This window comes from Sebastes umbrosus, chromosome 1 (assembly GCF_015220745.1).
Source record: "Sebastes umbrosus isolate fSebUmb1 chromosome 1, fSebUmb1.pri, whole genome shotgun sequence".
NCBI lineage: Eukaryota > Metazoa > Chordata > Actinopteri > Perciformes > Sebastidae > Sebastes > Sebastes umbrosus.
In genome coordinates this window covers 10039966-10067794 of record NC_051269.1, presented here as the reverse complement: position 1 = coordinate 10067794, position 27829 = coordinate 10039966, and the positions used below count along the sequence as shown (strand labels likewise).

The 27829-nt window shown below is 40.1% G+C and overlaps 1 protein-coding gene across 1 annotated transcript in view; it reads left to right on the top strand.

The window, feature by feature from the left end:
* Positions 1-26866, top strand: part of LOC119488987 (testis-expressed protein 264) — a 46377-nt gene extending 19511 nt beyond the window's left edge. Inside the window, exons 3-4 of the mRNA XM_037771087.1 lie at positions 17411-17576; positions 26156-26866. Of these exons, the coding sequence (XP_037627015.1) occupies positions 17411-17576; positions 26156-26421 (432 nt within the window). The 3' untranslated portion in view covers positions 26422-26866. The remainder of the gene's footprint in view (positions 1-17410; positions 17577-26155) is intronic.
* Positions 26867-27829: the final 963 nt, after the last annotated feature.

The following is a 27829-nucleotide window of genomic DNA, read 5'->3' as shown; positions in this document are numbered from 1 at the left end:
GATCCTGCGAGCCATCTCTTCCCATGGGACGCTGTGCGGAGTTTGCCCGTCAAATGTTCAAACACGGCTTTAATCCTCCAGCAGCTGGGAACCTACTGTTGGTGTTAAATGTCACATCTACATATGATTGATCTGATTCAAACTTTATATCCTCTGTTGCACCGTCGCTCCGAATCAAGATCAGGCAGCAAGGTGGGATTACAATTTAAGAAGGGTTTAGTTATTTTTAGGTACGGGACAAATTGTTTTGTGCCAGCGGCCACCTTATCAATCACTTAGGATGTGAGGATCGAGCAAAATGCTTAAAAAATGTACGCTGTCTACCTTGATGTTATCAGTCTGTGATTGTGCTGTTTGTCCTGCTGATAGAGTGGAAGTATGTTCAAGAAAATGACTGGAGTCGACCTGTAAATAACAACTATTCTAGTTTTTATACTTCATAATAAGATACAGAACACTTGTCTTATTAGCTGCTCGCTGACTACAATAACCCAAATCCGTCAGGAATCACACCAGTAAAACATTCAGGTTTTTAGAAATATGTGGAAAACTGGGTGGGATAAAAATAGAAATGTATTTCCTGCATTCAAAAGCAAACTGGACATACTTTGAATCCACTCTGTAAAGTGAAACCTACTGCTGACACATTTGTGATTGGATGATTCACCAAAGCAAAGTCCAAAAGTCTTTCACAAATTGTAGTTTCAGCTCTATTAGGACTACATAATGCATTCACAAAGCTCTTTCCGACACCTGGTCAGTTCGTATATCCGTGATGTGGCTCGGCTATATAGAAGAGAAGAAAAACACTCATTCTCTTATGTCGCCTAAAATATTCCAACAACTTGGTCGTGCCTTTTGTTAAGATAGACATGCAAATGAAATGAATTTGCTCCAGTGTCCTCTTGAGGGATTTTCTGAAAAGCAATCCAAGAGGCAATTTTGAACCATTCAAGTATGAGTCGGCGACAGGGTGGGGGCAACTAACCAAGGTGCAGAGGTTTGGGACCTCGCTGAGCTAACTAAAGAAAGTGGGAAAGATAAAAAAAAAAAAAGAGGCTTAAGACTTAAGTGCTTTATTCAGCTCAGTGACTTTCAAACAGTCCTTGTTCATTTGTCAGGGCTGAATAAGTCTGTGTAAAGACTGTTGTTGCTTGAGTGACACCTGGATTGTTCGTACTGGCAGCGACTACTGTCACTCATTATGCCGCCAGCCCCTTTGAACTGCTTTTTTTTTCCCCTTCAGGGCTTTGAAATGAAATGTAGACTATAAAAGGGCTGCAGAGATACTACGTTCCATCATCCCCTCCTCTGTGTGAAACAATAGGACTCTTAGAAAATGCCTGATAAGACGGTAGTACTATTGAGGAAACACTATTGTGCTGCTGTGCTACTAAATAACCATGCGATAAAGCAAAACAGAAAAGATAAGAAGCAGCATTAATATGAGGCGTTTGTTTGGATATGGTTAGAGGAGTGAAGGAAGAGAAGGGAAAGTAAATTGATAGGGAGAAGGGGGGTCGCATGACCCTGATGGAGTGGTATCCTCCATAATCTCACAGATTACGGTCATTAACACGCAGGCTACAGGAAGCAGTCAAATGTCAGCCTGAATTACACGTTCTGTGTTGTCACTGAGTGCTACTGTTGGCTTGATTCACACATAAAAGTATAGCTAAGAAGAGAGCTGACGCAGTGTCAGCAAATGGCAATTTAGATCCAAAGGTCACTGTTGCACTTTTATCCTTCTTTGCTTCTACAATTCTAAAACTCCATCACTTTTACACATCGAAGTCTGTTTAGATGTCTCGGGGAGTATAACTGCATGTGTGACAAAAGGGGAGCTGCGCCAAATCGGATAAATTGCCTCGAGTGAGTCGCCGTTGATCGGGGTTAAAGACTTCGTTTTTGAAAATGAAAAACATCTGGGGGTGTGGAGTTAGAAAGAAGTGAAGCTTACCAGACCTCTGTAGCTCCTCATCTGTGCTAGAGGGTAGCAACTCGAGGCTACATTAGCCGCTATGTGCATAAAAGCCACAAAATGCGAAATACTCGTCTGTGAATATTTTGCATCGAAACTATTCATACTGCCAGCGATGCAAATTTGTGACAGTTGCAACACTTTTTCAATAAAAGAGTGGAATAAATTTGTCCAGGCAGAGGCCAAAACCGGGATCTTATTGACCAGCAGTAGCGTCTGGAAGTCTTATTGTATTGCCTACACTACTATTTTAGTTTCCTTTTAGCTAAATGTTTGAGTGAATTTGCCTCTGGTAAACAGTTATCCGGTAATAACAGACGGAGTGGATCTGATCTGCGCTGCCTTCGTCAAGGTTGAAAGGAGTAATAGAGTTTGCTGTCAACGGAGCCTGTGTTGTTGTACACTATAGTGCAGTGATTCACAAACTTTCTCACGTCAAGGACCTCTAAACTGGCACAAATTCTACCATTGACCCCCATTTCATAAGATTTTGTCCCAGGGTCCCCAATCTGCTAGGAATTTTTCGCTTTAAGATCATGTTTTATTACAGAAAGTGTATAAAACCCATGACCGAAATAGACATATATTGTGTCATAGTGTTATTTATGGATGGATTTAAAGGGAAAATAAATAATTCCCCATTTTGCTGGGGACCCCCTGAGACCCCCTCAAGGACCCCTGGAGGTCCCCGGACCCAACTTTGAAAACCACTGCATAGTGCATGTATTGAAGATGTCCATTTCGCACAGCATGATTGGTTAATGCCTTTATTCGCAGTGCGAATGCTCAGAAAAACTCGTTCAGGAAGTCGCTTTTTCGTTGCGTAATATTCGTGTTCTGTGTGAAAATTACGAAAATAACAGCTCGAAAAAATATATTGACGTGCAAATTAATTGCACAAAAAAAAACGCCCCCGGTATGTAATGGCGTCAACACACCAGAATCTGTTGTATTGTGGGTAATGTAGTCGCCAGGTTTAGACAAGGAAGAAGCATGTGTGGAATTAAAAAGACGATATCTCGATAAATCGTACATTTTGTTCCTTTTTGTGAAATTGTCCATCTTTAGTCAAATGATATAAATGTACAATTTCAGTCAGCGGAGTACTCTTTTAGTACCAGCGGGAGTTTTGGCGCCGGTTCAATTCCATTTTCCAGTTTCTGTTTTTCTCCGTGTTCAGAAAACTGCAAAGCCCTGTGGGATACGATAGAAGACACGGTCTTGTGGTCATGTTATCTGTAAGAGAGACAGTCTCTGTTCCCCGCAGCCACTGAAAGCCTGCCGTCATTATCAACCATCAGGCGAACATTACCTTTGAAGTCATTTTAACTTAGTTGGTAGTTGGTAGTCCCTGCAGCATTTAGCACCAAAATACGTCTTGGTTCTCCGTTCTGAAAAGCTTGAGTGAATACTCCCGCTTTGATGGATGTTATTTTTCTGTGGCTACATTTCTTTGCTGCACATATTATGCAAGAGAAATATGCTGCATATGTCTTCTTCATATTTATTGAACTCATACATGCCTTATAGCAAATATGAGCAGAATGACCCTGAAATGACAACTGGACTGAGACAGAGACACTTCTATGTACTCTTGTATTTCTATTATTTCCACAGAATCATTCAATAGCTAAATAGGCATGGACAGTAACCTTGGAAATGTTTATTCACACACACAGTTGTAAATACATTGTGTGTCCTCTGCAGTGTGTGTACCCTTGAACGCCTCAAGCCTTTTGAACTTAGTTGTATTTTGAAGATTTATATGTTGTTCATCTGTGAAACTACAACTACAACAACTACAACAACAACAACAACAGCAACAACAGCAACGCCTTTGAGAGTTGACAGTGCAGTTATCTTAACGGAATAACTTCATACTGGTAGCCTGCTTAGACCATCTTTTATACAGTTTATTTGTCTCCAGCTTCTTTTGCTTGTCTTGTAGAGAAGCCAAGACTGTCAGCCTTTCGAGTAAAACAAACTTCTTCAACCTCCAGCAGAAATACAGATTGGATGAGTTTTGTAAAAACGTGAAAACTCTCAAAGAATTCTACAACTTTCCAGATGCAAAAGTCATAAAATGTAGTACGATCTGCAACACTGTCTGCAGCAATTAGAGAAAAAATATACAAACAACTCCCAGACCGGATAACGCCGTGATAGCGACCTGTCAATCACAAGGTAGCCACGCCCTAAAGCATCCCCTGCTTTATGGTCTAACTGACTCTAAATGGGACCATAATTTACTAAATGAACATCATGCTGTATTGAAAAAGACTTGAAACTAGTGATTGAGACCATAAACTCATGTTTATAATGTTTACTGAGGTAATAAATCAAGTGAGAAGTAGGCTCATTTTCTCACAATCAGACTTCTTTTTGCAACCAGAGGAGTCGTCCCCTGCTGGCTGTTAGAAAGAATGCAAGTTTAAGGCACTTCCGCATTGGCTTCACTTCTCAGAACCGGAGGTTGCCCACTGGTACATCCATGTTTACATGCCAGCAGGCTTCTTCTTCTTCCCTGTCTTTGTTGGTGCATTGCTGCGTTTCTTGGTGCATTACAGCCACAGTGGAATAGTTATTGGTCCCGTGGAATTATGGTCCCGTTCTATTTAGTGTCACAGCCATTCCACTGAGCCAGCATGCACAATACCAGGACCCTGGCCCACCTAAATGGAACAGGGCCAAAATTAATGTTATTAATTACACCTGTGTTTACCCTGGATGGATAAAGTGAACTGGATACAACGTTGGAGGCGTTGGGCTCCCATTCATTCCTATGAGAGATGCTCAGTGGCGCATGAAACCAAAATGGCTCAACTGCTGAGTGATAAAGTACCCGGATCTTCCGGCGATCTTCCGCATCCATTGGGCCCATAGAGCAGACGCAGTAGCGTTTCCTGTAAGCCCGCCTCCCAGCCTCGGTCTGGGTCTCATACACATGAACGGAGGAAGGGAAATAACTCTGGATTCAGCTATTAGTGCATTTAACAACTTTTAGGACGTAATGATTTAAATAAAGGGCTATTCAAGTGTTCATACTGGGATGTTGATTTATCTAAAAAACAATTATCCACTGAGTTATAGACGTCTCTTTCCCAACGTAAGTCTATGTGAAAAACTCTATTTGGGCCCAATGGCATCACGTGATGGACATTGAAGTTGTAGTACCGCCGTTTGGCCACTACGAAAATTTGCTTCAAAGCCCGGCGGTCTTCCTGGGGGCTTGGTGTTTACCCTGCAAAGACATGTCAAAACAACACGTTCTCATCCCAACTCGTCACATACTGCCATTTTGTCACGACCCTTGGCGTCACTTTGGGTTTAGGCAGCAAAACCACTTAGTTAGGTTTAGGAAAGAACTACACGGTTGGGCTTCGAACTACTACGATTGTAGAGTGAAATTGAAACTGAACATTGTGAACACGGGACACAAACGAACAGCTGATTGTAATGGGAAAATGAAACTCCCCCCCCCCCCGCCCTGTGTGTGCCTCTTTGCTCTTTAAACTACATCACCACAGCACTTTCTCTGAGAGTTTGATATTGAAGCGGATGGGTTTACATTTTAGTTAAAGGAAAGTTCGGTGCATTTCATACAGGTGCTAAAGAATGTCTTGTGTGGAGGTATCACACGCAGACGGCCATGACAAAAGCCGTGGTAATTGACAGCCTGGGAATGACAACAGGATGTGGAAATGGCCCATCGGTGCAGAGTTACTGTTTTGTCTTGTGTTTTGTCTTGTGTGCCTTTTTTATCAATATATTTTGATCTTTTATTTATTGTCTTTTTTTGGTTTAAGTTGGGGGCGTGTTATGTGTCACTGGTGTATTTTGTTTATTTGTGTGATGCTGTGTGTTGCAGGTGGTTGAATAGAAAAAGCTTGAGTGGGTTTAGAGTTGCTATTTTTCCTGCTCACAAGGAAGTGCTAAATTATACTTAATATACCTAAAAACAGCCCTGTTTCAATCTAGTACAATGGTTGGAGGCACTTATGTGCCCACTTTGTTCCATCAGCCGTCCTCTGCACTGCTGACAGCATGGTGTTCACTTCCTTTCGCCTTTCTCCTCAGGAGACAAGGGGCCATTGTGGAGGCAGAGGTTGTTGTTTGGATCCGTCTGGGTGCTCAGAATGATCATTTGTCAGCTGTTTTCCCTCTGTTTTTCCCATCTATCTCCCCGTGGGCAGCAGATCTTCACTTTTCTCCATCAATTTTATCTCATGTAAGCTGACTCTTTCTCTCTAAGATATAGAAGGTGCAATGCCCCCTGGGATGTGGCGTCACTCCGAACTTTGCTTCTTTTAGACACAGTCAAGTGCTGGAAAATGTTAAAAGTTTTGATTAATTCCCTCAGTATTCTCTGTAACAATATTATTCTCACCAGCAGATGACTTAATGTTGGTCTTTTACAGCCGAAGCACCAGAGCATCAATTAGGATCATTGTTAATTATGAGTCTTGAGCACATTCTTGCAACATATCAAAAATTATGATATATTTTCTCAAACAAAAATTCCAAAGAGATAACTTTTACTATACTTCCTTCATCACATGTATGTTACTTTGTGATTATCCACCCACTTGCTCCCTGTGTTACTGCCGCACACCACATCTAGTCTAATCACTGCGGCAGTTAAGGTGTTATCACCATTATCTGTAAGAGGGGAAGCTTCTGTGGCAGCCTAGGCATGTTTTCTGTTTGACAGACTGCCTGTGGAGAGGTGATTCTTCTCTTCTCTGTTTCATTCCTTTGTAAGTTGCGTATCTTTGGGTTTTAGACTGTCTAACCGGAAATCAATTCTTCTTCACCGCTCCAAAACAGTAGCCTTCACTGTGCTGTCGCCATGGATGGGTCATGGCTGTCACTGGCAACTTTAGAGCAGCGAAGAAGAACTGAATGCAGGTAGTTTGTCACATGACGATACCAGACAACAACCGTGCGATGCTAGTGGATAGTGTAACGGCAACAGTAGTCAGAGTGAGGAAAAAATGTCAGCTATTTTAGTTTATCACAGTGGAAAATCCACCAAGTAAAACGTTGTGACACTTGTGTTGCAAATTTCAACAGCGGCAATCTTAGAAAACATTTGAAAATGGATCATGTAGCAGCAGCAAACTTTTGAAACTGCATTCCAACTACAAGATAAATTCCACAAAGCGACGAAGATATCATATTTATCACATTGGTATTGGATCGGTACTCGGTATCGAATGATACAACAAGTTCAGGTATCGGAATCGGTATCGATGAAGATAACATAACAACACCATTCGGGGTCTGACATGTTGATTACTGTTGATGATGATTCTGTATCTCCTGTGCTGGGGAGAACAGATCCCTGTTATATGGTCTTAGGATGCATTTGTGGGTGTTCCTAAACCAAGCCACCAGATAAAGGGAGATTCATGAAAATTTGAGGTGGATGTGATTCATCAAGAGCCACCTGGGAAAAGCATGTCGTATTTCTTTGTGTGTTGGGAGTTAGTAGCTCCTACAGAACCCCCTCTGGTAGCTTGTGCATACAGTAGGCTTTATTTATGTCAGGCTTGACTTTGGTTATGGTGCCTCTACAGTGCCAGCACTGTTTTCTTTGTTGAAATCACTCCTCTGGTGCCCAGATGTATTCACTATATTGTCACGCCGTCCCATAGCTGGTAAAATATCTCCTCTTTGAGGCAGAGAGCGCTTTGGTGCCTTCTTCCCCGCCAACAGTTTCAGCTCCACACTTCTTTTGTCTATCATTGAATTGTAGTAAAACAGATTAGGAAAAAAATACACTTAACAACAAGACTCACAATTTAACATTTAATTCTTAAGAAGAAAAAGCTGGAAAAGTAAATAAGTAAACAAAAAAAAATAATGGTAAAAAAACAAATTCATTTTTCTCATTGACATAAACAATGTTTAAATATTGTACCCTTTAACTTGAGAACACAAGTCACATTTAAATATATTAATCGTAACTATAGGAAGTCATATAGACTGATTGTACACTTATGTTTTAATCTGGGATCTGGTTTATTGTGTTAGTGTCTTATCTGGTAAAGAATGTCTAAAGATATTATTCTTCATCAATCTGCATTTCAATTTGAGCTGTTTAAATGCACTCTAATAATTTAATAATAACTGTTATCGCACCTGTTAACACCTTAACTGTTATTTGACTAATCCTAATCAAAATCACAGTAAGCAGACCCAAAACAACATACCGGTATTACTTGGTAATCTATCAATTACTGGAGCTTTCACACAATTTAGTCCGATTGATTAATTTGATTAGAATTACAAACACAAATAGTACTCCAGAACAACAAAGTCCTTGCATTTTATATTAATTTTTATTAGTATTTATTTATTTTTGGTATGGACAAGTTGTTTCAGGGCGACCACACATCCAGACTGTCAAAGTAAACTAAACTCCAAATCATATAAAATCTTCATCGACTATAAGTAATGCCATAGTCTGGTTTTATCAGGAATCAGGTTAAAGTGTGCATGTTAATATTTGGCCCATAATGTGACCAGTGTGCTACCCAACTACAGCAGTAAACATCTAAATAAAATACATGTGTGGTTCGTCTAATTATATATGTATTTTTCCATGCACAGGCTGTACATGACTTTCCAGGAAAAAGTAACATATCAAGCGAAAGTGTATAGCTGTGTTGCGCCAGGGGGGGCTCTAAAAATACCATGTAGTTTCATTTATTTATCCAAGAGCACATGTGATGTATTTGCACTGGGATCCCGTGCAGATGTTGTCCTCCAGGCTAGGAACCTGGACAGAGTGGACACTAGCTACCACATCCTCTTCTTCACGTAGACCATCCTTCAGCAGCTCCCTCAGGACCAGAGTGGCTACAAATACGCAGCTAGCATGAGAAAGTGCTTGAGAGGTGATTAAAGGGCTGTGTGTGTGTGTGTGTGTGTGTGTGTGTGTGTGTGTGTGTGTGTGGGGGGGGCCTCATGCGTGCCTGTTTGCGTAATGTTTTTGGTAATCCCCTACACTCTGCAAATTTCATTCACATCTAATCCTTTGTTGCAGCAGATTTTCCTTCACAATGTTTCAGTACAACAAAGCACCGTAATAACAAGGTTTATTTAACTGTGACATGTGAATTAGCTCAATAATTAAGCTTTCTATAACCCATTAATCGAGCTTCCATGGTACGTTTGAATGGTTCCCCATGAAACAGCTTTGGCACATGGCTAATGTGTTCTTGAAAAGCATCTACTCCTGAAGATGCTTCTGAGAACAAACTAGGATGGGTAACTGTTGTTCTCCTCCGTGTTTGGTCTTCATTCTGAAACGCATTGATGGTGATGGTCAGAAATATCTTATGTACCCATTTGTGATTCATGCATTTCTAGTCATGGTTGGCAACGGTGGACTTCAGTTGTACAAGATGTCTGTCACTTGAAAACAAGCATAGAGACAGAGTGGAATTAATTCCCGCCCTGGTGAAAACAATTCATCACTCTCCATTGACTTTGTACTTTGTACCTTTGATGGTGCATCCTTGTCACTTTCGTCTGCTAGCAAACAACAGGCAGATGCCTAAAAGCTGCTGTGTGGTGTGATGCACTACCAACAGTTTAAAGAACCCAGAACTAAGTTTTTATAGGCTGCCGAACTGAAAAACGAAACTGAGGATACGGGCTAGTAGACGTTATAGCATCAGCAGGAAGAATGAGAAAACTGTGGGATCCTGACACTCAGTAAGCCTAATGTTATATGTGCACCAGGTGGAAGCATTTAACTTTAAAATGTAGCCAACAAACAGGTACGGTGAATATTCCTGTATTTTTTCATATTGCAATATTTGTAGCAGAATTTTTTTTTTTTTGCAACGTCAGATTTTTCCAACATCGTTCAGCCCTAATTTGTACATTAACAGGGATGTAGCACAACATGGAAGTGATAACAGTGCTCTGTTTACTTTAATGTGAAAGTGCAATAAAAATATGTTGTCACTAAAATCAATGAAGAATTGTGATGAATAATCGAGATATCAATATTGATCAAAATAATCGTGATTATCATTCTGGCCATAATCGTGCAGCCCTAATCGGTATCGGGACTGAAAAAGTTGGATCGGTGCATCCCTACTATGCAGTAATGTTATTAGGATTGCAAGTGCCTTAGCTAACTACAGTAACTTGATAACACATAGCTAACATTAGCTTGCTAATAGCTAACTTGTCCCATCCCATCATTATTTTAGTTATCATCTGGACCCCTGGTAGACATATGCTGCTAAAATAATGCTGAAATCTAATGTTTTTAGCTAGCTACAGGCAGTTTGTTAGTGTTTCAGCCCTTGGTTGCATATTGTAGTGCTGATTCTTTTCCCCTCCATGGTTTTCAGAGTATGACACCTTGTGTTTTTATCTCTATACAGCAACATGAAGCATAGTATTTTTGATTCTGCCTCAGTTTTTTTTTTTTTTTTTTCAAATTTTGAAACGATTTAATCAAAGTAAGGTGAGGTCATGTTTTGTTGGCCCGTATAATTTCCCATGTCTATTCCCTTAATAATGCTACAATGTAATACTGTTTTTATGCTTGAGGAACGAAATAATATCTTTCTGCCCAAGACATATTGCCCTTTCTGTGCCGTGGAGGACGTGAAGAGAAGAATTGACCTCACTCTGACCTTGTTACTCTGGACTGCCTTTAAGTGATCTCCCCGAGGCCCTGATACAGCAGGAGAAGAGTATGGAGAAAATCAAACAGAAATCTATCCTCAATCCCCTACCCAATTACAAAAGTCTACCGTGCACAGTTTGTCTCAGCGGTTCTACTGTGGGTCTAATTATTTGCCTGCCGTCTGTCCCAGGTTTTCTGTTTCCAATAGACAGAGAAACTGACCTCACCGTATAGCTATAGGCTCACTGGGTTAGGTTGTTGTTTTACTCCGGTGGCAGTAACTGTAAGTGATAGGCTCCATGCGTGGGTGCACTAATAAAATAAAGATGTTCTCAAGTATCATAATAATAATAATAATAAATAAAAAAAACACTGTAGGGCTGAAATAATGATTCTTTTCTTTAGCAATTCATCTGTTGATTATTTTCTTGATTAATCAATTAAATGTTTGGTGTATATATTCAGTTTGCTATCACATAAGATAAATAAAAGCAGTGAGCAGAGTGAGAGGCTGGATCATCATTTTTGCATGAAAAATTATTTAAATGATCGACTGCCAAAATAGTTGCCAATTAACTTTCTGTCAATCAACTTATAGAGTAAGCGACTAATCGTTTCAGCTCTAAACATTACTAATATTTCACAAAAATGCACATTATTTACAACTACACATCAGGTGCGTTGGTGGCGACCCAAGTTCAGGCCCCAATTGTGATGCTTCCTGCCCTATTGCTGGGTTAGCCTCTGTTATTTACGATGGGATACGTTAGGATATGATGCGATGCGGTACGATACGATGCGATGCGATGCGATACGATACATGCGGTTTGATACGATACGATAGGATGCGATGCGGTGCGATGCGGTGCGATGCGGTACAATGCGGTATGATAGGATAGAATAGGATACAATGGAATAGGATACGATACGATACGATACGATACATTGCGATACGATACAATATGATATGATAGGATGCGATGTGATAGGATGCCATGCAAAAGGATGCGATGCGAAAGGATGCGATGCAATAGGATGCCACGCGATACAATAGGATACAATACGATAGGATAGGATGCGATGCGATGCAATACGATACGATACGATAGGATAGGATGCGATAGGATACGATACGATACAATATGCTTTATTGTCCCCATAGAGAAATGTGTCTTGGACTCCAATACTGCTCACATGATGTGAGCTGATGATAAGACGATATGTTGTGTCATTATTTTTGCATATACATATTATTTCATCTGCCTTAATGTATAGCTGATGTATGATGTTGTCATATTCTGTTCATATTTTTAGCTAAATGTGTATTGTCTACTGTGCATGCTTCAAAAATACTTCAACAAATATATACAACAATGATTTTAGGCATTAAATAGCTGCAGAAGTCAAGTTGTGGTTGTTGAATGGCTGAAATTGGTTATATCTTGATTGATAGTTTCAGCTAAATGAAAGTCTCTTATTTTACCATAACTTCCTGGAGAACTTCCATGAAGCAATAAAAACATTGAGATATGCTGAGAGCACACACTGGGAGAGTGAACCCTCTCGCTGAATATTAATCCATTCAGAATGAATTAGCATTTAGCATTCTTTTATTCTTCACTCTCACGTGTCTGGCCATCACTGACGGTCTGAAAAAGTCAGAAGTACTCACCCCTCCACCTCCTGCCAAAGAGCAGCTTCACTTTTTCATTAATGAAAAGAACATTTGAAACTTTAATGTGCTAATGCAGCTTCTGCTTTCTGTTTTAACAAGGAGTTCATTTTTAGTGGATGTTCAGTGGTTCGGCAGACAAAATAATGGAAAGAACACCTTGAAATAATGTGTTAGACAGGCAGATGCACAGATGGTGATTCATTCAGCTTTGAGCAGACGCGTGATCGTTTTCTACAAGAAAAAACATGTGTTTTTTTAAGGTGTTAAGAAACCTAGAATTACTGGTGCATCAGTCACAAAATCAAAAAACAGTTTCCTATGGCAAGGAGACAAAAATCATGAAAATGTAAGCTGTACTGTATATGACAAAGAGTATACATTGTAAGAATTTAAACAATACCTTAAAGGAACAGTGTGCAACATTTCAGGGGATCTATTAGCAGAAAGTTTTCATTAGTGTATAATCACATGAAACTCAGAATCAAAGTGTTTTCGTTAGCTTAGAATGAGTCCTTCATATCTACATAGGGAGCGGGTCCTCTTCACGGAGTCCGTCATGTTTCTACAGTAGCCCAGAATGGACAAAACAAACACTGGCTCTAGAGAGAGCATTTCACGTTTATACCGCCAGTATAGTGTTAATATGGTAAGGAGGGCCTCTGAGCGAGGTGAACGGCGTTACCACGGTTTTACATTCGGTGGCTCACGTTACCGCAGTCTTGGAAAGGGAGGAGTGAGTAGAGGAGTATTCAGTTGGTTGCAATCTGCAACCACAGCACTAGATGTACACACTGTACCTTTAATATTAAAAGGTTTATTGAAAATATTTGTTTCAGTAAAGGGAATACATTTTTGGAATGCCCTACCAACGGAAATAAAAATACAACCTGACCTGAAAACGTTTAATGAAACACTGGCTGAAACTAAACCAAACCTGTAATCACTGATTTCTGATTGGGAACCTACATATGCAAATTGATTGTAATGTACGATGTATGTATTATGTGATTTTATTATGATGTGGTATTATGCATTTTAATTTTTTTTCTTGAAAGCCTAACCAGGGACAAGGTCTGCAAATTAGCTCCGGCTAGAAGTCCAACATACATTGCATCGCCTGCACTTCAATTAAGTGTAACAATGCCCACATGTATTGTCCCTGTCAAATACATAAATAAATAAAAAAGAGCATCACAGAGCAATGATGAGGCGGCCAAATGGCTTCTATTCAAGTCACAGTATAGCATAAAACATGGGTGGCTGAGCAGTAGTAGTTTTGTTTGTATTTTGAGAAAGCCAGAATCAGTTTTTAATCTGAAGTGTTGGACTCATTATGTCCCATTTTTCCTCTGCACCTTAACATAATTGCTGAGGACTATGGGTCCGTTTTGCAGGACCTCATGTTCCCTAATTGCCATTATAAACACAATTACGTCACAATGTTTCCATTTCCAGCAATATAAATAATGATGTCCCAGTGACATTAGATCGAGGACCAGGACCCCATTAACACTGCGAGGCAAATCCAAAACTGTTGTTGTTGATGTCATTATAAATTTGGGCATCTTATGTAGCATCTGACCAAAACATCACTAATTCTTAACAGGATGTTGTGAAGCAAACAGATGTCCACTTTGACATCACGTAAAGGCTGTCCCCCTGCAAAGAGTCCAGGATTTGTATAAAAGAGCCCCTCTCTCTGTCATATTAATTTTTACTTAGGTCTTTCTATTACTGTCCTTTAAGGGTAAGTGCAGTGCTTTAAAAGCCCACCCTTAGCACATAAAGCTTTTGGCTTGGGTCTTCTAAGTGTGCCATTAGACTGTTGAGTCTACTTTCATTCTGCAGTACTGTATTTGTTAGTTTCTCCAATTAACCAAATCAAATTTCTTGTGTGTTCACTGTACTGTAAGGAAAAAAGCATTCTGAGAGAATTGACTTTTGCCAGTGAAATATTAACGCCGAACCTCTCTATGTAGCTTCTGTACCGACAATGTGTCTGCGCTACACTCCATTTTCACATTTGATCATTTATTGATAGAGCCTGAACTGCAAAATTCAACTTGTGTGTGTGTGTCTGCATGCATGCGTGCGTGTGCATCAATATGCAATATGTAGCAGTAGCTGATGAGCCAAGCCTACGAGGATACACAGATGTTCCTGTAGGAAAAATGCACCAATAATTGATGCTGCTGAAATCACTGAAACTGACAACGTTGTTCCCGCAGACGACAGCGAGAGGAGCGTCACCGCTGTCATAATTGGGCTGAGAGACAGATGGTGAGCGAGAAATGATAGGCTGGAGTTTGAAAAGAAGTCAGCTGTCTCCTGTAAAGAATCTATCTTATGCTCGTGTCTCTGTTCAGCCTGATTATCAGATCCGTTGTGTGTGCGACGTTCCTGTTGTTCCAGTAAACGGTAACCTACCTGTCATCACTTCCACTTTGCTTGAAACTGGAACGTCTGCCACGGGCACAGGGACTCTCTACTCCCAGGGTTCTGACAAGAAACGATAATAATCCCAGCAGTTTCAACTCTTGAGAAAGAGATGGCATGAATTTGCCATAGTGTAAGAAATGATTTATGGTCTAAAGTACTAATATAGTTCAAGCCAGTGATGAAACACAGGGTTTAGAGATAAAGGTGTGAATACAGAGGTCTTCATTACCATAAAATACCATGCTTTTATCTTCACTATAATGTATGCATGCCACACCCTCTTTTAATTAAAGCAGTATTTTAAACCACATTGTCATGACTCACTCTTAAACCCCTTCACCATAAGAAAATATTGCTTGTGGTTTAGTCTAATGTAGAATATGGCATCAGATAATAATCAACATCTAGTTTATTTATTTGTTGAATTGCATTGGAAACAAATCCGTCACACTTTGGCAGCAGTAAAAATGGACAGCGCAGTGTGTTTCTAGTATTGCTCGACATTTAGCATTATGCCAAAAGGAGTGAAAGTAACATCGGACGTGTGCATGAGCGGAATAACAAAACATGGTGTGGGAAAGGTTAATGAGCCTGGAGGAGTGGAGTGGTCTCTGTCATGTGAGACTTCCCACTTCTCACTCTAGGAGTGAGGCCGCTAACAGAAGAAGAAGAAGATCAGCATTTTAAACATGTGGAGGCTGAACATTCATGAAGACAGATTGTAAGACGTGTTGCATCACACGTGGGGGTGTGAAGATGGGAGAATGAGGTTCGTGATAGTTCAGGGGGGTGGAGCGGTGAAGGTTCCCACATACTGTATGAGATCAACTCATTTTCACTCACCGCTGACAGGGCGCACACTTGTGGGATTATTGGCATGTCGGCGCTTGTTAATAGTGTTTCCTCCTGTCCATTACATGTATGTGTGTATTCAAACACATAGAGCAAATTTCTGTGTTAATAAGTGTCGATGGGACTCTTTTTAACTTTTTAACCTTTAGAATTAAATTAGCATGTTCTAATTTGACTGAATTGCGCCGTTAAATTACTACTACGAGCTGCAAGTTTATTATTATTATTATTATTATTACTAAACACCCAGCCCAGTCACACTACATAGCGTATGAATGACATGGTAATTGTATTTTGTGTGCAATAAGAACGCCTTTTCTTGCTTTTGACATTTGACATTTTGTCATTTGTGCGCCATGTAGTCTGTACTCACTGCAATGTAAACACATTTGCATAATTATGTTACGTTCAGAGCAAGTGACGTAGAATAAAAAGTGAAATAGGCCGTATATGGTGGAAGGGAGGAGAGGTGGATGGGTCCAACGCACAGGACTTTCAAACTGTAGAACGATGGTTGTGTCCCGGTGTTGTTGAGATATTTTGAAGTTACGTTTGTGACGTGTTTTCTGTACTTCTGTTACGTTTTTTCTGGACGTATTTTACTTAGTTTACATACTTATTTTAAGCCCAACTATGATGTTTTTCCAGCCTGTTCTCATTCCCAGGGCGTTAAATACCGAGGCTATGTCACGGCCGTCTGTGTTCAGTACCGCCGATATGAAACACACCGGGCGTTCCATTAACTACAACGTAAACCCATCCTCGGCAACAGTGAACGTTCCGAGAAAGTGCACCGGGAGCGGGGTGACATAGTTTAAGGAGTGAAAAAGACACACGGGGTGGGTGGAAGGGCTGGTGGATGGGCCCAACAAACACAAGGCTTTCATGTGGGAGACCGCTGTTTGTGTCCCATACGTCACGTTACAATCAGCTGTTTGTTCGTGTCCCTAGTGTTTTTCCTAAACATAACTAAGTGGTTTTGTAGCCTAAACCTATAGTGACGCCAAGGGGCGTGACGCCAAAGGGCAAAGCGGCGGTATGTGACGAGTTGGGATGAGAACGTGTTGGTTTTTCCTAAACCTAACTAAGAGGTTTTGTTGCCTAAACCTAACATGCGGCTGTTACTGTAGTTCTGTTGCGTGGCGCAAACAATTACACGCAAAAAGAGGAAAATGCATCCTCATGACATGTGGATTGTCCTTGTAATGTCGCGCTATTTATACGCCTTTCCATGAGTTCGGGTTGAAACACCTTACCTTGCTCGGCAGCTGGATTCTTGTGATATTTCGAGATCACACGAGTAATGCGTTTGTGTCGCTTGCCAGTGTCCGGACCAATGAGCGTCCTGTGAGGAGCTACTGGTTTAGGTGTGTGCGAGGTGACACGGAGACGAGGTAATTGTTCATTCAAAACAACAATGGCGGCTCCTCAAGAGGTCAGCGTAGATGCTGCAATAGCATCAGTTGTATCAGAACTGGAGAGTATTTCTTGATTGAAAGAAGAGCAAAGAACGACACTGAAGACTTTTCTCTACGGAAAAGATGTTTTGGCTCTTCTTCTCCTCTCTTCTTTTCACTCGTTACATTGACAGATGGTTCATCCAATCTAGTATTTTCTTGAACGTGCCTGCCCTTTTCCAAACAGTTTCCAGTGACCGCTTCTCAGACGGTTCTGTGTAACAAACCATCTGTCGCGTCAGGTTACTAAACAGCCCATACTTTAAAGGATATGCGTATGTTCATCTTATATATTACAGTTGTTGTAAAACTTGATTTTTATTCACACAGACTTAAATGATCTCTTGCAGGAAAGGAGGCTGTGTGCACACCCGTTCCTTGAGATCTACAGAGAAGGTCAGATCCAGTTCATGGCCCCCTTGGCCCGGCAGGGAGATTTCTACGTGCCTGAAGTCCGACCGGCAGAAAGGAGTCTGTCAGAACAAGAGGAATTGCTCAGTGACTCAGATATCTCAGGTATGTGTACCTCATGCTGTACCGCATTGAACCCCTCATTCAAACTGAGCAGGCAGTCTCATTTAAACACTTGCTCATTGTTTTCTCCATCCATATAAACATCTCTAAATAGGATATATGCAGTGCAACATTTATGATTGTTGGATTAAGTCGCACATTTGGACATCCTGATTCAATCATCCTGATACAATACAATCCTGTTTTTGTTTCTCTAACAAATGGAAACTGAAGAGCTACGTTCAAAAGCATAAAAAAAATAGTTAAGTGTGATGTTTACTGTTTACTGAGTCTCTTTAGCAGCTGAATGCTCCACTATGTTCACCGGCTAGTCATTAACTTTGTCTGTCTGTGGTGCTGAGCTGGTATCGTACAGTGCTTTGAGAGCCTTTTTTTGCTGAAACGAGGTCGATGAGAGCGGTGAGAGTCAACCAAAACATTAAAGTTGCAGGTTATAAAAACCAAAACAATGAGCTGAAAGATGCTAAAACTCTCAGTAGAGCTGAGGGGAACTACACATTCAGGTGATATTGTCTGTGTGGTTTGTCACAATGAGGGACCCCTTCCGCTCCGGTTGACAGTCGTTCCGAGAGCAGGGAGCTCCGTCCCTCCTCGCAGGGAGAGAGCGCACAGCGAGCACTAAGCGAGGTCGGGGCGATGGGAGCTGTAAAGCTCAATCTTCACCCTGTGCCCAGGCCTTTCCAAGCCAGCCCACGGTGCACCACCATGAAGGAAATGCGACCGGCGAGAGCCAGCCAGCACCAAGGAGAGTTCCCACGAGGGGATCCTCCCACATCGAGCGGCCATCCCTGACCCGCCGAGCGGGGTAAAAACGCACCGTTGTAAAGGAAATTGGTGCGCTGGATTTATAACACAAGAAAAGACGAGAGCATATTTGCGATATGGAATTTGGTACAATAATCGTTTTATGTTGATTATCTTGTTCTCATAATCGCTGGAAGCCAAAATCTTAATTGAAATTTGATTAATTGCACAGCCTTAAGTTAGTGAACTTATTAGCGTCTTCAGAGAGCTGGTGGTAACTGAAGCGCATTTATAAGGAGAGCCTGCTCAAACTCATTCATTTTGGGATGCAGTGACACTTGTGTCATGAAAAAGAAATGAAAAAAAGCTCCTCTACATGTAATTTTTTAAAAAACACAGGAAAAAAAAACTAAGGTTATTATATAAACAAATAAACAAAGTATTTCCTTTCCCAAATCCTGGGCTTACATTTTCCCTTTCCTCTCTCTAAATTGCCTTTGGGAGGTTTGGATGGACGTGGCCCTTCCTGACACAAACCTCTGGCTCAGGCTGACTCTCGCCCCTCACAACGACGCATTGGCCTCAAGCGCATTTATACTTTGCTACGCAGATAATTGCAATCAGACTCAAAAACCGGACCTTGAGACGGGGCAGATAGCGGTTGCAAATGATGAGCAATTCATGGCGCCATCAGCGCCCGCTTATGAATTCACCCCTTAGTCATTTGACCCATTGTTGCTCTAAAAAAATAATTGATTAATGCTGCTTTAATTAAGCATTTTAACAACCACCAAGAGCCATTTCAAAGAAGTGATATTGGCAATTAATACCATAAAATTGTATATAAAAAGTTATACCAGGAAGAAAGTTTCCCCCGTCAGTTCTATACAGCCAGCTACTTTCTGACGGCCATTAGAAAAGCTGCATGTTAAAGCTCCTGTGTTTTGACTTCAGCATTCAGCCGTGGGAGTTGCCGCTTGGGTGGGACCCAGGGGAATTGGACCTCGTTTCTACTGCTGTTTTGTTTATGAGCAGCCCCGCGGAAGCAAACTGTGATTGACACCTTCCTAGGTGTTAATGAAAAGCCCAGACACAACAGCTTCTGGTGGAAGTGCGCTGCCACTCACCGAGGGGCCGTCCACAGCTCTACGGACACCATACGGAAAACTTGCTTTCAATATTAAAGATGCACCAGCACTTACTAGTACAAATCTACTTGACATTAATTTATCCTCCTGAGACATAAAAGCTTATGGAGGAGTGTTTTCAAGAGTCAATCCTGGTTGAAGAGAGATGAAGCGAGTCTAATCATGAGTTGACGTGGAGTGTGAAAATAAGCCTATATGATGATAACAGCCTCATAGCACCTAATTGCTACAGCTGTGTGGAAGAGGCCATCCTGTTCAATTCAGATCAAATTCAGTACAAGCAGACCATAAGGACACAAATACATGTAAAAATAACCACATAATACTAAACAGAATACACAGGAGGCCACATGTTACAGGTCAAATTTCATTTCGAACATGAAGCCCAGCAGGCTGTTCTCATACACCGTTCGTAGCTATACCTACAAAAAGTAATGCATTGTAATTTGTATATATCCCACAAAATCATTTGTCTGCAATCCATGTACAGTACGTAAACACTGCATAGGGAGGAGGTCGGGGTGGATGGGAGGGTCAAAAAACACATGACTTTGGAGAATGGTGTTAGTATCTTGTGTGAAACAAGAAGTCAACGTTGATTTATTTGTCACTTGACTTCCATACTTAAGGTATGCCACTTTAGTTATTTTAACCTAAACCACGATCTTTTCCTAGCCTAACCAAGTAGTTTTGTTGCCTAACCTAACCAAGTTGTTTCCTGTGAAGACGGAAGTTTATTTTGGAAAGAATGTATGCAAGTAACGAGCAGAAATTGACATGTGTTGCTGGACATTCGTAGGAAAACTTTTCGTAAGGTATCATACAAACTGTTGTATGCAGACACGTTGAGCCTAGTAGAGCCTGGGTTGTTATTAGATTAAGTGAAAAACAAGTCAAGTCAATTTTATTTATATAACCGCTAATAGCTAATAAACAGAAAATGAATCAGCAACCATTTTAATAATCAATTATTTGTTTAACTCATTTATCAAGTAAACTTGCCAAATATTCTCTGGTTCCAACCTCTCAAAAGTGATAATTTGCTACTTTTTTGTGTTTTAAAACATTGCAAATTGAATAACTTCTGAAGACGTCACATTGGACTCTGGGAACTATTTTCAGTCATTTTATGAACTAAATGATTAATGGATCTTTGTACTATTTTGCATATAAGAAGTTGCATCTGATTATTTTGCTACTAATTGATTTTTTTTTTAAAAAGTCAATTAAGAGATGAGGCTGATTTCCACATCTTCATAAAGTACAGAGTCAGAGAATACAGAAACAGTCTGAGACGCCCAAAGCAGTCAAGAATAAGTGAGCCTCCACTGTTTGGTGCAGTGGTGTTTGCACTGAGGAGCACAATGATGGATTTATTCAGGGGGCACACTATCCTGTAGGGATGATGTGAGAGCTGGAGCCAGAAATTTAGTGATGCTCTCCGAAGGTGATGGCCATCCTTAGAAAACGTTTCAGGTCTGCCATCATCCTGATGAGGCTCACCATGTGCTGTTTAGAGACAACTAGGCACAGGTGAGCTCAATCAGTGCTCCTATAACTAGGAGGGGAGGAGGAAGAACATCACTCTGTTTGTCCTGCTACCAGCCAGACAAGTTCCCCTGCCTGCATCCAGTGCGTCTAAAATACACCATTTGATGATGTTAAAGGGGAAGTTCATCTAAAATGAAATCCCTTTTTTGGTGGAATTTCCTGGCTCGCACTAAACACAGAAAGATTTCGTTAAGCACAAAAAATGGGTTCAAAGCAAACTTTAACAGAATATTCCCATAACTGTAATTTATTTGTAATCATTGCCTATCCAGAAGTGGTTGAGTGCAATCCTTTGTCAATAATCTCCTTTAAATTGAAAGCAAAATGACTGATTTTGCACTGAAAATGCATTAAAAAAAGCCACCCAACAGATGTTATAACTACTAACTAACTAATTACTTATATTTGTTTGACCCCCTCACACCTACACTAGTGTCACATTTCCATCGGAAACCATACCTCAAAAGTCTATCTGGTCCTGTCACACTGGGATCAACTCAACCAGGTCAGTGGAGCATTCAGGACACTGGAGGCATCGTTGGTCCCTTCAACCCCCAACCCACCCATCCGCTCCCCACTACTCCCACATACCGATCCCGTCTCAGTGACCGGATCAACCCCCAGCCTCCTCACACAAGGCTCCTCACTCTGTCAGACAGCAGTCTAGAAATCTTCATTCTCTAGCGTAGTTCATATCTGTGTGGAACCACACACAAGTCCCAAGTCTCTGAGTGGATGTATCGCAACATGTCACAAATCTTCCTAATCCAGTCTCTCAGGTCTCTGAATGCTGACCATTTCTAGGACACGGCATTCAAACATTTTCCTCTCAATGAATAGTTCAACACTTTTGGAAAAACACTTGTTTTACGCTTTTTTGTAGTTAGAGAATATCATTACCAATCTCATAGCTGTCCATTGAGTATAAAGCTAGAGTAGCTATTAGCTGAGCTCAGCATAAACACGTGTGCAGCACCTCTACAGCTCACTACATGTTATATTTAGTTGGTTTAATCTGCACACAAACAGAAGTGTAGAAATGATAAGTTGTGTTTTTTTACGGAGAGTAATGTGCTGTAAATATTTCGAAATATTTCTTTGCCTGGTGACTTCCTGGAGTGTTGTCCTGGCCGTGAGGTTGCCAGGCAACAAGCAGAGACTGACCAATTAAAAATACCATATTAATTAGTGTGCTTTAAAAGTAATATATTTAAAAATGTGTCTAGTCAGTCTAACTGCTTCTCCCTGCTTCCAATCTTTATGCTTTGAGCTTCTTTTTTTTTACCAAAAATATCAAACTATTCCTTAAAAGCTCTGTCAGTTAATAGTTAAGCCTTAGTATGATACTTATCTTCTTGTAAAGTAAGTTTGAGTTTGCACATTAGATCATGCTGAAATTCTGCATCATCTTTCTCCGTTTTATTCCAGTAAAGGATCAACTGTCCCTCAAGACGCATGTAGAGACCGACGCCTGAAGGCACCACTAAACCCCTCCAATCAAGTGCACCGACAATGTTCACCTTTAAAAGAAAATGCAGATGTAATTCCTAATGTGTATCTTCCAATCCAAATGGGATTTTTTCTTCCCCATTGACTGATTACATTTTGCTACTTGCTTTAGGCGTTCAACCAGCAGAGGAAAACCAACACGAGACCAAACGCGTTGCTCTATCGGAGCTCAGTATGCATATTTTTAATTTTATTTCATTTTTCTCCTGGCTCCATGAATCATACGCACATGGTGGTGGGTGTAAATGAATCCGCGAAAGCTTGTGGCTAGAAATATGGGTGTTTTTTTTATTTGAATTTTGAATGCATTTTCATTAATATAGATAGGAGTTAATTGGTGTACATTGTGTTTAGCGCTGCCTTGCATTTTTTTTTCTCATGTATAAAACTCCACAAGGTGAAAATCATCATAGTCCACATACTGTATGTAATGTTATTGTCTGGAATAAATAATGCATCATTCAATCTGCTCTGCAGTTTACATGCAATTAGTTTCAATTCTCTCTTGTTCCAGCTCCTCTGTGTGTGTGCTCCATGCTGGCCCCAGTCTCATATTCTCTGTCAACATGAGCTGCAATATCGCTCTCATCTTTTCTAATATCATATTTTGGGCAAAACAACATGAGCCTTTAGTGCATTACAGCACACACAGCAGCAGGCTATAGCACACATAAACATACAGTATGATGATTAAAATCTCAGAGTAATTAATGTTCTGTACTATTTGCATGTTGCTACGTAACACCATTTCCTCTTTTTGTATTTTGCTTGTTGGAAGACTCCGAAGCGTGACATTCAACATGTATCTGATGCGTATAGTTCTGTTTTCTACCTTTTGAAGTTTAACGAGGAATAAAAAAAAGGTTTTGGTTGACTGTTTGTGAGTTACTGACAAAGTCAGCAGCTACTTTCACTTTTCTTCATCTCGTTCAATCTTGAAGTCTATGTATGACTTTGTTTAGGTTATACAGCTGGTGTTCATCTGAATGCCCGGAAGGAAATGTTAAATGGATTTTCAGGGAAATTACAATTGTTGATTGATAATTGGTGATTTCGAACGGTTATAACTTACTTTATGATACAGTCTTTGCTTAAAGCTTCACACTTTTTATACATACTTCCTCAATTTTTAGTTTGTCATTCTGTTAACTGCACAAATCTCAGCCACCTCTAATAGTAATTTGTCCTATATCATGATGTATTTATCACCTGTAATGTAAACATGATGATTAGCCTCCTTCTGGCTTCATATGAAAGGTTAGTTCTTGTGTGTGTGTGTCATCATCAGGCTGCCTTAGTGTAAGGAGGAGATATTGATTTGAGAAGAGTGTTATGTGAAAACACTTGCAGGCACACAAAGACAAAAGGTCGATAGAATGGCACACACAGGTATGAAATTGATTCTATTAACCTGCAAAGGAACAAACTAAAAAACACTGAGCAGTCAAGTGGCCTTGCTGCTTGTATGAACCTCGTTCAGCTTACAGCTTTCTAATTAACAACATTTCAGTGTATCTATTTTGAGTTCAGACTTTATGTCGCAGCACAAGGTGTTGCTGCTCATCTCATAGTTCATTAACAACTAGAAAAACATGTGACGAGCCAGATATACAGTTACTATATCCACTCTGTCATGGGAAAAAGGAAAAAAGGACTGAGTATTTCCAAGCTTCCACATTTATGGTGTTGAACTTTATACAGATTTTCTGGTTCCTTGTTCACTAATCATCCTAAACCGAACTGAATGTGCAATAAGCATTTTAAGCATAAGAAAAAAAAACGAGCTAGATGTGTAAGGGATAATATTAGCCTAATTATTATAGGAAAATTAAACTGCAGTCTTGCACAACATTTAAAGAAACTAATGGTAACACTTCATTTTACAGGTCTGCAAATTTCATGTTAATTAAGTGATAATAAGCAAGTAACCTATTTGAAATATCTTTGGAAATACTGCCAAATTACCCCAATATTTACCTCAAAATGTATAGAAATGTATACTTTATTATAAACATTATTTAATAATTATATGCTAAAATGGCATATGATCTTTTAAAAAGGGCCCTTATGCTTGAGAAGCGTCTGTGCGCTGCTCTTCATTGGAGGTGGAAAACCAAACTAATAGATTATTAATTAATTCAATGAAGTTATTTGCTAATTAGTATCTATTTATCAGCAGACATGGAAATAAAGCATATCAATTAACTTTGTTTTTTTTCCCCTGGAAATGTATTAAATAAATTACCAGGAATATAATTATTAAATAATGTCTAATGTGTATGATGTATAATGTATAATTATCACCTAATTACCATGACATTTGCGGACCAGTAAAATTAAGTGTTACCGAAACTTCATCCCCATGATGTTTCTTGTGTTCTCCAGTTCGGTAGTTTTTTGGTTTGATTTACCATCAAAGACTGTAGTCCAGTAAACATATAAGTTATGCATCAAAGCTGACAGAGAAGTGGAAACCTGAGAGGCACTGTAAAAGTTCAACATCTCCTAAAGCTGCAGTTGGGAACTTTGAGCAAAAGTTACTTTTATAAAATATTCTGAGAGTAGTGCATGAGACAGATAATCTGGGGGGAAAAAAATCATGTTCCTCTTTGTCCTCCGATGCTCCTAATGACATTTGTAAGATTTCACCGCGCCCGTAGGAAATTAACCAATCAGAGCCGAGCTGTCTCTAATTAGCTGTCATTAGGGAAGCTCACAAACTTCGCTCAAACGGTCAAACTAGGCAGCGCTGATCAAATATGAATCAATATTCTGTTACTGTAATGCTTATTTATCACCTCAAATGTTTTCAGAAACATCTTGTAGTGTACTGTTTAGCTGTAAAATGAGAAAGACCAGGCTGCCATGTTGAAACCAGTCAAGCACCGCCCACTGGCTGGAGCAAACTTTCACTTGAGTGAAATATCTCGACAACAGTTGGATGGATGAAATGAAATGAAATTTGTTAGAGACATTCGTGTCTCTCTCAGGATGAATTGTAACAACGTCGGTGATCCACTAACTTTTCATCTAGGTCCAGCAAAAAATGCACTTGTTCAATACTTTATGTAATATCTGCATAACTAATGGCATTCCCATGCAGCCTCAGCTGTACTTTATGTTTAGAGCTAACCAGCAAACGTTTGTAAGCTCACATGCTTAACTAGACATGAACATGGTGAACATTATACCTGGTATGGTAAACATAAGCATGTTAACATTGTCTTGTTAGCCGCTAGCGTAGCTGTAGACTCTTCTTGTTTTTATGGTCTTGAACAATTTTAACAATCTTTCTAAATCATATTTGGAAAGATTTGACATTCTGACAATTCATTTGAAGATACATTCAGACATAATGTATGAATACATTTTCCTCCATGCGTATGATTTCCAAATAATTGATGAGTCTGGTGTCAAATTGAGCACAATTTGTGGAAGAGATAATAATAGTTATTCTGAATTCTGCAGCTGAAAAAACCATCATGCAGATTTTGGTTGAATCCCAGGACTGGATTTTTGGGCAGCCTCGCCTTTTCTCATGTGGCGTTTGTTTATAGAAGTCCTCTCACCATCTGTCCATCCCCGCCTTTTGTTTTATCGCTGCTCTAGGTGCAGACTCCAACAGTGAATGCAGCTCAGGGAGTGGGGTTCTCCTGTCGGACAGCAGAGAGACGTCCCTGGCGGCGTCCTCGTCCCGCTCGGTGCCTATACAGGATCAAGGGGATAGAAACTACAGAGGGAGAAGCTCCGGGGGAAGCTCGTTTAAAGAGCCGGACTGGGAGCAGATCGGTGGACAGCAGGCAGAGAGAGAAGACTCCAACAAGAAGATCCCCCAGGCTCAGGAGTGGTGGGGTGCTGTTGGAGAAGAGGAGTAAAAGTTCAGTGTGAGGCATTAGTTGAAGATGAGAGAGAGCGATTGAAATTCAAGAGGTTGGGAAAGCACAAATTATAAAAGCCTGTCTCACGATGGGTTCATGTCCAAATAATGAAATATTGAGGGGTAGTGATATTCTATATTTTTGTTATTGTGAACAAATCCCATGAAAAGACCAAAACTAACAATGTGTTTCTCAATACGTTCAGACTTCCCTACCCTGAAAGCCCATTCTTTCTTTCCTTGACTATGACTTGCCCCATAACTGTATGTGATTATCATAAAGTGGGCATGTATGTAAAGGGGAGACTCGTGGGTACCAATAGGACCCATTTTCATTCACATATCTGGAGGTGAAAGGTCAAGGAACACCTTTGAAAACTACCATGCCAGCTTTTCCTCGCCAAATTTTACCATATGTTTAGAGTGTTATTTAACTCCTCCTTCTCAACAAGCTCTCTAGTTTTAAAACTGAGCCCACTACAACCTCCATAAGATTGAGTGGCGTTAAAACTAATTTGCGTTAACGCGTTATTATGGCGTTAACTTTGACAGCCCTGATTAAAAGCAGCTCGGTTTTTCTCACGGAGAAAACAAACCACTTGAAGTCCGAAGAACTTATAACTCAGGTAGCCTGAGTTTCTTGAAACATTTCTACAGAAGTGATGATGTTTGTTGATGTATTAGTTAGAAAAAGCATTTTACTTGAAAATGTAACTTTAATTTGCTGTACTGAAGCTAACCATTACTTGCATTTCGGACGATATTTTTGTTTGTTAGAGGATTGTATCACAAGCATACAGGGAAATGTGTTCATTTCAATTTTGATTTGTTTACAAAGGGCCTTAGTTTCATTCATTAATAACTGATATTGAAATGACTATGAGCACATAGACCTCACAAAATGATCTGTACTGTTATTTTTTTTCAATATTGTCTTTGATTGAATATTTGTGTGCCTTGTTAGAAGTGTGTTATGTTGGCATAGTTCTGCTGCTGATGCACGTTTTGATATAAAAATGTACTTAATTTCCAAAGATGATAGTGTGAATAAATGCATAATTACCTTCTCCGTGTCGTCCTCCTGAGCACCTTGAGGACATGATTATGGTGAGTGTGATCAGTCATGGGGAAAGATGACAAGGCAAGTGGGCTGACCATTACTATTCATTTCACTATTACTGAAAGCAAACCCTCTGTGATGCCGCCTCTTATTTACACATTCATTCCCAGCTCCTTCATTTTCTGCTCAGCCGTGTTCAGCCATATTGTGTTATTTTACTTTCTCAACCTTTCTCCCATCTGCTGTCTCTTTGCACAGGCTAATTCCTGTTTGTTTTGTCTCCTTTTGTTCTTTTCTCTCTCTTTCCCTCTGAAATAAATATGGCAGCTGCAGCCTGAAAGACCAC